This window comes from Cucurbita pepo, chromosome LG04, assembly GCF_002806865.2.
Source record: "Cucurbita pepo subsp. pepo cultivar mu-cu-16 chromosome LG04, ASM280686v2, whole genome shotgun sequence".
Classification (NCBI taxonomy): Eukaryota; Viridiplantae; Streptophyta; class Magnoliopsida; order Cucurbitales; family Cucurbitaceae; genus Cucurbita; species Cucurbita pepo.
Window position 1 is genome coordinate 3,551,090 of NC_036641.1, and position 11,167 is coordinate 3,562,256.

Genomic DNA, 11,167 nt, shown 5'->3' on the forward strand with positions numbered 1-11,167 from the left:
TTCTTCTTAATAGGATTAGATGAAGGTTGAATCGAGTGTCTTTGCCTTTTATTGGGTTGTGGGCATTGGAGGTGGATGCTTACATGATCTCATCTCTCCCCACCCCGGCTCGAGGTGGGCTATTGGGCCTTTGGGCTACTAACTTCATCTAGGCTCAATCTAGTTTCGGGTCAGGTATAAAGAGACATTCTTAGGCGTAAAAAGTATTGATAAAAAATAAAACTTCCTGAAGTTATCCATATCAGAATCATCCATCAAATGTCTAGAAACAATATTTCAAAATGCTTCAGTCCTATTTAATCAAATGATGGTATCCAACGTATCATCAGAAAAGTGAAACTACAAATACCCGACCAAAAGGTTAGAGATTTTAATCCTCCGTCACCAATGTTATCGAAATAATAAAGAAAAACCGAAAAATGCAAGCAATTTTTAAGTAAGAAAATGGCTCAGAACTCCCAAGTAGTTTCACCTAAAGACCATAACAGTGAAGTGTGGATTTGCCATGTAGCCATCATCATAGGTTAATGAGGGCTATGCGATTAACTACAGTAAGAAACTTAACAGTGAAGTATATTCTTATATACAGCTCAAGAACTAGTAGCCTAGTGTAAAGCTTTACGACAAAATATCCGACCAGCTCGAACAATCAAGGGGGTCAGGTCAACCTTGCAAAAGATGTCCCATTTGATTTCCATGCATCCATCCTACTGCTTGAGGACCCTTTCGATGGCAGCAATATAGAAATCTTTTGGCATGGTACCAATGACACTTTCACACTTCTCCCCATTCTTGAACAACATAACCACAGGAACAGCCTTAATTTCATAGTCTTCGGCTATTTGCAAATCTTTGTCAGTATTGAGTACAAAGCATTTGAGCTTCCCCTCATAATCAGCAGCTAGCTCATCGATGACTCGATGCACCATTCTACATGGTCCACACCAACTAGCATAAAATTCAACTAGGACAGGGATTCCACTCTCTAGAATCATTTTGTTCCATGACTCTTTAGTAACCACCTCAGCTGTGTATGCCAATATAAGATTATTCAGAGAGGCATTCTTGAGATGGAAATCCAAATAGTTACACCAATTTTATCAATTAAAAACTGGACAAAAATGAGCATCAAAAGTATTAATGCTAAAGTTCTTGCAAGAGAGTAACTACTAATCATACCATATGTGAACACCCTTAATCAACTAGCAATTTCCATAGTATACAGTAAGGTTCGACCATTATTAGAGACCAATGGATTACAAAGAATAGTTTATAGGATAAAGAAGCCCTTGAACAAGGGAGAAAGGATGACTTTCAATGATGCAAAAACATAAGACCATCATCATAGTATATTCATACAAGATACTGATTCCACAGGTAAAAATTAAAAAAAAAAAAAACAAAAAAATAACCCAGTATGCTGCATACATACTTGAAACAAGAAAAGAGATGAAGTAGTAATATCACCAGATAACATCATTCAGAAACAAATGTCAAATTGGGTAAGTCTATGTGTAATGATGGGCAACATACAACAAGACCTTATATTTATATATATTCTTTATAAAAGTAAGAAACACAATGAATGAAGACTGAGCAAAAATAATCATACTACCGTTTCATCAAGATGTAGTCCAGAGAGTCAGAAAAGACATTCTAACTTTGTCAGAACAAAGAACAAAGATTTACTCTCTATACTTGGAATGCTAAGTGTCTTCAGTAACTATGAAAAAGAAGAACAAACTCAGATAAAAAAAGTTCTAAACATTGCATTGAAAACTAGTAATTCAAGCTGATAACAGGAGTGATCATGCATGACAAGCTCAACAAAAATCATATGCAAGTGTAGTTTACTAAGCAGGTACAAAAAAACATTAACTTGTATCTAAGTGCAGTTCGTTCTATGTCAAAACAAGTAGGGTTTTCACAAGTAAATGGACATCAGATAGCTATGAAACATATTCATCCATGCGCTGTTTCTATTCAAATCCTCAAGCAGGGCATGATTGAAAACCCTAATAATGCATTAGTTACTCCCTTCCTTTCCCGTAGTTACCAAAAAAAGTTACCATGAAGTAGCAATTTCGGAATTGCTCTCGTTAAAAGCATCATAATACGCATCATAATACACCAAGTAAAAAAAAAAAAAAAAAAAAAAAAAAAAAAAAAAANACGTTTAGATATTGAAACACTACACAGAGGAGACAATCAAATTTTTCCTAAGATTTGTACGCGTGTTGCGCAATTCATTGAACAGATCTTGAAATCTTTTTATTTCAGGAATTTGCGACAATTCCAGCTTTCCTTCACACCGCAAATTTAAGATTGGATCTCGAAATAATACGAACATTACCAACATTAACTGTCCGTAAACTAAGCATAATTAGAGGAAAAGGCAAAACATATGATCGGAATCAGAGATTAAATTGAAAACCATCTCATATGTAATCAAAGTCAATCTCCTTGTAGCTCAGTCATTTAAATCCTCATCAACAATCACATTTATTGTACTAAATCTAAAATAAGAAAATCACAATAATCAAGATCTCATCCGCCGCACACAAAGACAGAAAGAGTGAGATCAACATCTAGAACGTAGTAAAACCTACAATAACTCATTGATTTCAGCAGAAAATTAGAGAAACGTACCAAACGGGCGAGTACAGCATACAAACAAAACAACACAAAACGTAAAGCGAAAACAATGAGAAAAACCAAAAACCTTTAGGTTGACTGACGCATTGAACGTTGAGGGTGAGAGAAGCATTTCGAGCCCTAATCCGGCGATGGAGACGCAGATTGGAAGGAGGCGAGAAAAAGCAAAGTGAATTGAGGTTAGAATGGGAGGAAATGCAATTGGGAAGGGTTTGAGGAACGGAGAAAGGCAAGGAGGAGGCCATGGACGAGAGAGAAGGAGGAGCAGAGAAACAAAGGAGATCGGAAATCAAACGGCATGCGAAGTAGAAACAATCAGTGGGCAGAGCCGCAGAAAGAGAGACGGAAGGGAAGTGGAGATTTGACGCGTCTTTTTTATTTTTTATTTTTTTATTTTTTTCATTAATTTTTTAATTTACGTTTTCTGATACGTAAGTTCGCTGAAAGCGATGAGTGCCCTTACGACTGTGTGGTTATTATAATATTTTTATTTTTATTTTTCATTTTTTATTTTTTTTTGGACATTAAAATTTACCAAAATTTTAAGGACGGTTCCATAGGGATGTTAATATGATACGATAATTCGACTCAATTTTAAATTTTTAAAAAATAAAAAATTAATTCGTTGTGTAAATATACTTTTAGTTGAAAACCCGACCAACCTACAAATTGGGTTATAATCCAATTTCAAATAATTAAAAATATTTAATATTTATAACGAGATTAGCAATACGTTTTCACTTATAAATGTTTAATATTAATAGTTCATATATTTAGCACTATTCATCAAATTTCATCAAACTATTCATAAAAATTCATCTAATTTCTGACTATGGTAAATATTTAAGATTGATAAAAAAATAAATTCTACTTTTGTATTAAGAATATTTTTTTTTAAAGATTATTCCAATATTAAGTCAATGATGAGAATCTTTTTAACGATTATTCGAACGTTGGTCTAATTAGATGAAGTTAAAAATGTAAGCATCACTATCTTTGCTAGACGAACCTTTGACAATAGCTAGACCTATCTTAACAACCATGCGACTAATCTAATCAATTGAAGGGTTTTAATACTTTTATATGTTTTCTTAAAACTTTATTTGATATATATATATATATATATATTTTTTTTTTTTGTCTAGTGATTGTTAAATAAAAAATACAAATCTAGGCATGGTTGGATAACTACTTGATTTTTTTTTTTTTGATAAGTCATTAAAATTCTTAATTAAATTTAAAAAATCAAATGGTTATTAAACGGGTCCAGATCTTTATTGTTTTATTTGGACCTAGATATACACTTTTTCTCGCATTTTTACCAACACCTAAAGCTTAGATATATTAGTCTAAAAAAGGAAATATGTGTTAAAATTTTGAACATTTGACTATATAAAAGGACTAAGTACTATATGTTTAAAATTTAAATATGTTCGTGAAATATTCGTCTAAAAAAAGGTTAAAATACTATTCCGTCCTTATAATTTGAATCTCTTGTCCATCTTCATCTCTGTGCTTGGAGTAAATCTTTAAGTCCCTACAATAATAAAAATTTCAAACAATATTTAATTTCTAATTATTATTATTTAACTAAGTTTAGTAAAGGTGAGTAGATCTATTTAGAGTAGAGTTATTAAAATGAAATGAAACAAAAAAACAAAATAATAAAAAATGAAATGAAACAATAAATAAATAAATAATAAATGAAACAAAATAATAAATAAACAAAGAATAAAATGAAAAAATAATAAATGAAACAAAATAATAAATAAACAAAGAATAAAATGAAAAAATAAATAATAAATGAAACAAAAAATAAAATAAAATAAAAAAAGAAATGAAATTCAAAATAAATGAAACAAAGAAATAAAAATACAATAAATGAAAAATGAAAAAATCAAAGCACGCCCAGTGGGACTCGAACCCACAATCGCCTGATTAGAAGTCAGACGCCTTATCCATTAGGCCATGGGCGCTTTTGTTTTTACATTTACTATTAATTATTTATAATCTAGTTCCTTAACATGATCGGATTCTTTATTCTAAAAGGTACAAAATTATAATTTAAATAATTAAAATGCGTCCTAATCTTAACGACGCTTTTCATTTGGTTGAAAATATTTAATGGATTTTTTTTAATCGAATGAAATTTAAAAATTTTAAATGATCAAATAAATAATTTAAAAATTGCCTAAAAATTTAGAGACCGTTGATTTAATGAAATCCGATCACGAGCCGATGAACAAGTATACGAGATTGAGTAATAGTAGAAAGAAGATGGGAAGGAGCATCCAATTTCCATAGCAGAAGAGCTTTTATTCTTTGATTATTTTGAATGTTTCACAGCACATTGAAACAAATGAGCAGCAATCATCCTTGTTGCTAACAACAGCTACTATAACAGAGACATATCTGTTGCATACTGCAATTTTACATTCTAAATACACCAAACTTTGTATCTTCGGGGGCACGGTTCTGGGAAGCCGAGATGCACAGCCCGATAACCTTTCTTGTGTCGGCTGGGTCGATGATTCCATCGTCCCACAGCCGAGCTGTGGAATAATAAGAACTTCCTTCTCGCTCGTATGCGTCGACTACCTTTGCCTTGAATCTTTCCTCCTCTTCTTTCTCCCACTGCCCAAACAAAGGTTATAGAAACTAGAACTTGGTGATCTTAGGAAAGAGTACTCATGTTCATCAGATTGAACTAAGCATTACCTGAATTCCTTGCTTCTTCTTATTGCTCTTTTCTATCTGACTCAGAACCCCAGCAGCCTTTATATTGCAAATGTAACATTTTCTCAAGAAATTAGTGAAAGTCTTAATATGAGTATGCTAAGGTTGTTAACAAAATACACCTCTTCCAAACCAGACAGATAATAAGACAGACACATGATTAAGGAACAAGTGAACAAGTAAAAGTTAGTAGTGCAACATAAAACTTTCGGTAACAGCCCATGTCCACCCATGTCCACCGCTAGCAAATATTGTCCTCTTTAGACTTTTCCTTGAGGGCTTCCCCCTCAAGGTTTTTAAAACGCATATGCTAGGAAGAGGTTTCCATACCCTTATAAATAATGCTTTGTTCCTCTCTCCACACCCTTTGGGGCCGAGCGTCCTCGCTGGCACTCATTCCTCTCTCCAATCGATGTGGGATCTCACAATCCACCCTCATTTGGGGTTCAGTGTTCTCGCTGGCACACCAGCTGGTGTCTGGCTTTGATACCATTTGTAATAGCTCAAGCACACCGCTAACCGATATTGTCCTCTTTGGGTTTTCTCTTTCAAGCTTCCCCTCAAGGTTTTTAAAATGCGTCTACTAGGGAGAGGTTTCCACACCCTTTATAAAGAATGCTTCGTTCCCCTCTGCAACAGATGTGGGATCTCACAATCCACTCCCCTTCGGGACCCAACATCCTCGCTAGCACTAATTCTTCTCTCTAATCGATCTGGAATCTCACAATCCACCCCCTTTGGAGCCTAACGTCCTCGCTGGCACTCATTCTTCTCTCTAATCGATTTGGGATCTCACAATCCACCCCCCTTCGAGGCCATCGCCCTCGCTGGCACTCGTTCCTCTCTTCAATTGATGTGGAATCTCACAATCCACCCCTCTTCGGGGCCCAGCGTCTTCACCAGTACACCGCCCGATGTCTGGCTCTAATACCATTTTTAACAGCCCAAGCCCACCTCTAGTAGATATTGTCCTCTTTGGACTTTTCCTTTCGGGCTTCCCTTCAAGATTTTAAAACGCATCTGCTAGGGAGAAATTTCCACACCCTTATAAAGAATACTTCGTTCCCCTCTCCAACCGACGTGGGATCTCACAATCCACCCCCTTTCGGGATCCAACATCCTCGCTAGCACTCACTTCCCTCTCTAACCGATGTGGGATCACACAATCCACTCCCCTTCGGAGTCCAGCATTCTTGTTGGCGCTCGTTCCCTTCTCTAATCGAGGTGAGATCTTTCACTTTCATACACAAGTAAGAGAAATTTTGTCTACTAATATGGGATTACTTAGCATACATAATGCCATATCTTATGTTATAAACATAATAACGAGACATACAGTATTTTACGAGATAAACCCCCCTGGAATGCACCACACATTGACAACCTTATCTATCCCTTTACATCTATAAGAATATCATAATCAGAAAGCTGAGATTTAGAGAAAAAAAATGCCAGAAAGAAATTGAAACTTCTTATATGCTATGGTTCCCAGCATAGTAAAGGAGAAATATAGAGCAGAGATTGGAAATATCAGCACAAATCTACCTGAGCACCACCCATCACAGAGATTCGCGCATTTGGCCATAAGAACAAAAAGTTGGGACTGTATGCACGACCACACATTGCATAATTTCCAGCACCAAAGCTTCCACCGACGATGATAGTAACTTTAGGGACCTAATTTCGTCAAATTCAATTAGTGAGAAGATATATCAGGGAGAAACCATTTCAATAGCTAGTTTGTTCTTTCTTTTTTAGTACCAAATCACAGGGAAAATTCAACCAAATGAGTAGCTAAAGACATTTATCTGAAATGTTATATAGCTGACATAGTATTATTTTGATACCACTAGTTTTAACGTCCAAGCATCAACGGTCGAATGTTCTAAATTGTTTATAATTAAAACACAAAACAGTATTTAATCATGACCATAAGATATCCAATATAACAGAGTTGGACAAGACCAAGTATCTCCAGCCAGGGAACATCTAGTAGTAGTGCAGTAATATGCAAGACAACAAAGGCATCTGTTTCAACCTCTATCTAGTGATTAGGAAGATTACCAATAAAAAGCCTCCCCTACTAGTAGAAATAGCATATCTAGAATTAGATAGTTGAAGGGGCCATATATTCAATCAAACAAAGTTACAAGAGCACAAACAATTGAATAATGAAAAGAATAACCATCAAATTTACACTTGTCTTTCCTCAGCCGCGAGTGAGGAGGTCGGACTAACAAGCGAGAAACGTCGACTTTGATGCGCTAGCTTACTAATAATAATGGGCTTTTTCAGCTTGACAAAAATCTATTCCATTATTCAATAACATATGTGCTACTTAGTAGTCGAAACTCGGAGAGACATCAAGATGAGTGATTTATTTAACTCTCAGCTTATTGATTCATTTCGGGTCTATCAAATACCAACAAGATCGCAAGAACACAGTAACCTCATCTCAGACCACTTCCTAGGTACCAGTCACCGGTCATCACATAAATATGTAGCCTATTTTCAGGGGTTCTAGCATAATGGATGTGTAGATATCAGTCGCACCATTCAAATAATTTTTGATAATAAGAAAAGGTTGGAGACTGACCTTTGCACAAGAAACTGCCATGACCATTTTGGCCCCTGATTTTGCAATACCATTTGCTTCAGATCTTGAGCCAACCTGCCAAACTAATAACATCACCTACCAGCTTCCACCAATCTCGACAACTTCTCTTTAATAAGAAATACAATTGAAACTAGAAGTAAATCCACACAAAACGATAACAAGAACAATTTACCATTCTATCCAGAAAAGACAAACATATAGTTTAATTTATTTACACACATGGGCAAAATGAACAATTCTCAAAACTTCAAAGATGAGCTAACAGAGAACTACTTAAAAATAATTTGGACTTTATTCAGGGATCTGAGAGAAAAAAACAGTACTAATTTTAAATAAATGAAAATGGCGCCTAAGCTACCTTTTTCTTGGATAATAAACATAGAGATATGTTCACATAAAGCCAAAAGAACAACCTAAGGACAGAGGGTAGAGATAACCCTTCCCCAAAGCTCAACTAAAGGAAGACCTTCTAGTTGTTAATAATCTTGGGAAAGCTATAATTACAAAAGAAACTTGTGTGATTTGTGCACCATCAAGAGGCACTATGCTGCACATACATACAAAAGCGTATGCAAATGTCTGATAGTTTAAGCCTTCTATCCATGTTACATATGCTAGAAGGAGAATCTGCAAGTTGAGTGAGAATTTGTAACAGCCCAAGTCCATCGCTAGCAGATATTGTCCTCTTTGGGTTTTCCCTTTCGGGTGTCCCCTTAAGAGTTTAAAACGCGTTTGCTAGGGAGAGGTTTCTACACCCTTATAGAGAATGCTTCGTTCTCCTCCCCAACCGACGTGGGATCTCACACAAATAGAATAAGGCATTAAGGCGGTGCTAATTGTAAGGATTGAATTGTCTTTTGTGCAAAAACTGTTAGAGGTTATAGGCCCAACAGAATATATAGGAAGGAGGTTTAATGTGATAATATATTTGTGTTAAGTAGGAATGATCCTAGACTGTAACGATAGAATATTAGCCATAACTTAAAAACAAGTCATCTGAGAATTCTAACATGGTAAGTAAACGGATGTCACATACCATAAATCCAGTGATGTTCTGAAGAAAGACCAAAGGAATTTTCCGCTGTGTGCATAGCTCGATGAAATGAGCCCCCTTTAAAGCAGATTCGTTAAATAATATACCATTATTTCCAATAATTCCTACAGGCTGGCCAAAAATTCTGGCAAAGCCTGTAACAAGAGTCTGCAATCCATACAATTTAGATTATGAGCTTTAGAAAGATCAAGAAAGAACAAGTAAAAAGTAAGCAATTTAAGTTTTATGAATGCACTCACTGTTCCATATAGTTTTTTGAACTCATCAAATTCACTTCCATCAACAATTCGAGCTATGACAGAGCGAATATCAAAAGACTGTTTATGATCCGTCGGGGCAATGGACCGAAGTTCCCTGACATCGTATAATGGCTCCTTGAAGTCTTCGTTTACGTTTTGCAGTTCATTTATCAAACCTTCTTTCCCAGCCATGTGTAGATTCTTAACTATGTTTCTCCCAAGAGCCAGAGCATGCATTTCATCTGCATAAAGTTGTAAATTACATGAACAAGGAGAGATTTTTGTGCACTTTTTTTTCTAATCTAACCCAATTTTTACATGAATTTGCGTGGGAAGCACAAAAATGATTCCACTTCACATGAAAGGGTCCATTTAGGTAATACAATATGATATACAATATTGTTACGACTCTAGTAAACAGCACATACATATTAAGAAATGTATAACTTGACGAGGAACGAGAAACGAAACTATAATAACTTTAAAAGTTATGAACTTGATGCTCAAAGCACAAATGTTCTAAATTACCTTGCGCAAAATAGTCAGAAACTCCAGATGTTTTGCAATGTACACTAGCACCCCCTAAGTCCTCTGCAGAGACTTCCTCACCTGTAGCAGCCTATTTTAACATCTTATCCAGAAGAAATAGAATTAGAGACAAAGCCACCACAATAGTTCAATGTCCTTTAAATTTAACAAGCATTCACAGAGATAAATGCAAGCTAATAGAAACACTCCATGAGAGAAACTGACCTTCACCAATGGCGGTCCTGCAAGAAATATAGTTCCGTTTCCTTTGACCATCACGCTCTCATCAGCCATGGCAGGAATATAAGCACCCCCGGCCGTGCAGGAACCCAATACAAGAGCTATTTGAGGAAGACCTTCGGCAGACATAACAGCTTGGTTATAGAATATTCTGCCAAAATTATCCCTATCAGGAAACACCTCGGCTTGCTTTGGAAGGAAAGCACCTCCACTATCAACCAGATAAATGCAGGGTAAATTGCATCTAGCAGCAATCTCCTGAGCCCTTAGATGTTTCTTGACTGTGATGGGATAGTAAGTCCCCCCCTTAACGGTGGGGTCATTGGCTACAAACATACAAAGTCGTCCATGAACAGGCCCTATCCCAGTGATTATCCCAGCAGATGGCAAGGGCTCATCATACAGTTCATGGCCTGCAAGCTACCCCATATTTTAAATTGAATGAAGGCATGCTTTTAAGAACAGTTCGTAGAAGTTCATCAAAGAAAGAAAATACTAAGGTAATTGGTGACAAACAACGGAGAAATTAACTGGATTGGCAGCAAAAAACCTGAGAAAGCTCAAGAAAGGAAGAGCCAGGATCAAGAAGGCGATCAATCCGTTCTCTGGGAAGTAGTTTATTTCGACTTTCATTTCTCTTCACAGCTTTCGGCCCGCCCCCAGCTAGAACCTGCAAGGCACATAATCACCCAAAGATCAACCGAAATCCCAATAGAAAGCACACACAACCCATTTCCAAAGGAGTAGTGGTAGACCTTGTTGATATGGGACCGAAGCTCGGTAATGAATCCACCCATGGCCTCAGAGTTTCGAGCGAAGGCGTCGGAGCTCCGATCAACGCCATCGGGAAGGACGCCCAAGCAGAATTCCCTCCTCCGAGGAGGAAGAATCTGGCCGGAAATCGATACCCATGAATTGGAGGTGAAAAAGGATGAAGAAGAAGCTGCTCTTCTCGAAAATGTTCTCAACATCTTCTCTCCGAGTTAGCTCCGATCAAAGATCAGTCCGATCGTTTTATCCCGCTCTCATCCTACCTGTAAGTTCTATCCGATTCGTTCTTTTTCTTAACAAATAAATAAAAATAATAAAATTGCCGTA

The 11,167-nt window shown here is 36.3% G+C and overlaps 2 protein-coding genes and 1 non-coding gene across 3 annotated transcripts; all 3 read right to left on the reverse strand.

Annotated features, from left to right (window-relative positions):
* Positions 1 to 274: 274 nt before the first annotated feature.
* LOC111793969 (thioredoxin M3, chloroplastic-like) lies at positions 275 to 3,029 on the reverse strand. Its single transcript, XM_023676062.1, has 2 exons — positions 2,723 to 3,029; positions 275 to 1,027 (listed from the first exon to the last, which is right to left on the reverse strand). The coding sequence occupies exons 1-2, from the start codon at positions 2,898 to 2,900 to the stop codon at positions 708 to 710; spliced, it is 498 nt and encodes a 165-aa protein (XP_023531830.1). The 5' UTR covers positions 2,901 to 3,029; the 3' UTR covers positions 275 to 707.
* A 1,529-nt stretch (positions 3,030 to 4,558) lies between these two features.
* On the reverse strand, positions 4,559 to 4,631 carry TRNAR-UCU. Its single transcript has one exon. It is a non-coding gene; the product is annotated as a tRNA-Arg (tRNA).
* Positions 4,632 to 4,940: 309 nt separating this feature from the next.
* Positions 4,941 to 11,142, reverse strand: LOC111792247 (methylcrotonoyl-CoA carboxylase beta chain, mitochondrial). The gene is made up of 10 exons (XM_023673603.1): positions 10,825 to 11,142; positions 10,620 to 10,739; positions 10,055 to 10,489; positions 9,830 to 9,920; positions 9,302 to 9,543; positions 9,045 to 9,209; positions 7,988 to 8,062; positions 6,937 to 7,068; positions 5,374 to 5,430; positions 4,941 to 5,289 (listed from the first exon to the last, which is right to left on the reverse strand). The coding sequence occupies exons 1-10, from the start codon at positions 11,038 to 11,040 to the stop codon at positions 5,086 to 5,088; spliced, it is 1,737 nt and encodes a 578-aa protein (XP_023529371.1). The 5' UTR covers positions 11,041 to 11,142; the 3' UTR covers positions 4,941 to 5,085.
* Positions 11,143 to 11,167: the final 25 nt, after the last annotated feature.

Excerpts from the sequence above, each read along its gene's own strand:
- LOC111792247 (XM_023673603.1), bottom strand. The coding sequence starts at position 11,040 with ATGTTGAGAACATTTTCGAGAAGAGCAGCTTCTTCTTCATCCTTTTTC. Across the intron at positions 9,210-9,301 it reads TCAAAAAACTATATGGAACA|ACTCTTGTTACAGGCTTTGC; the intron begins GTGAGTGCATTC and ends TATGGATTGCAG. Across the intron at positions 5,290-5,373 it reads AGAAGAAGCAAGGAATTCAG|TGGGAGAAAGAAGAGGAGGA; the intron begins GTAATGCTTAGT and ends TTGTTTGGGCAG.
- LOC111793969 (XM_023676062.1), bottom strand. The coding sequence starts at position 2,900 with ATGGCCTCCTCCTTGCCTTTCTCCGTTCCTCAAACCCTTCCCAATTGC. Across the intron at positions 1,028-2,722 it reads ATGCGTCAGTCAACCTAAAG|CTGAGGTGGTTACTAAAGAG; the intron begins GTTTTTGGTTTT and ends TGGCATACACAG.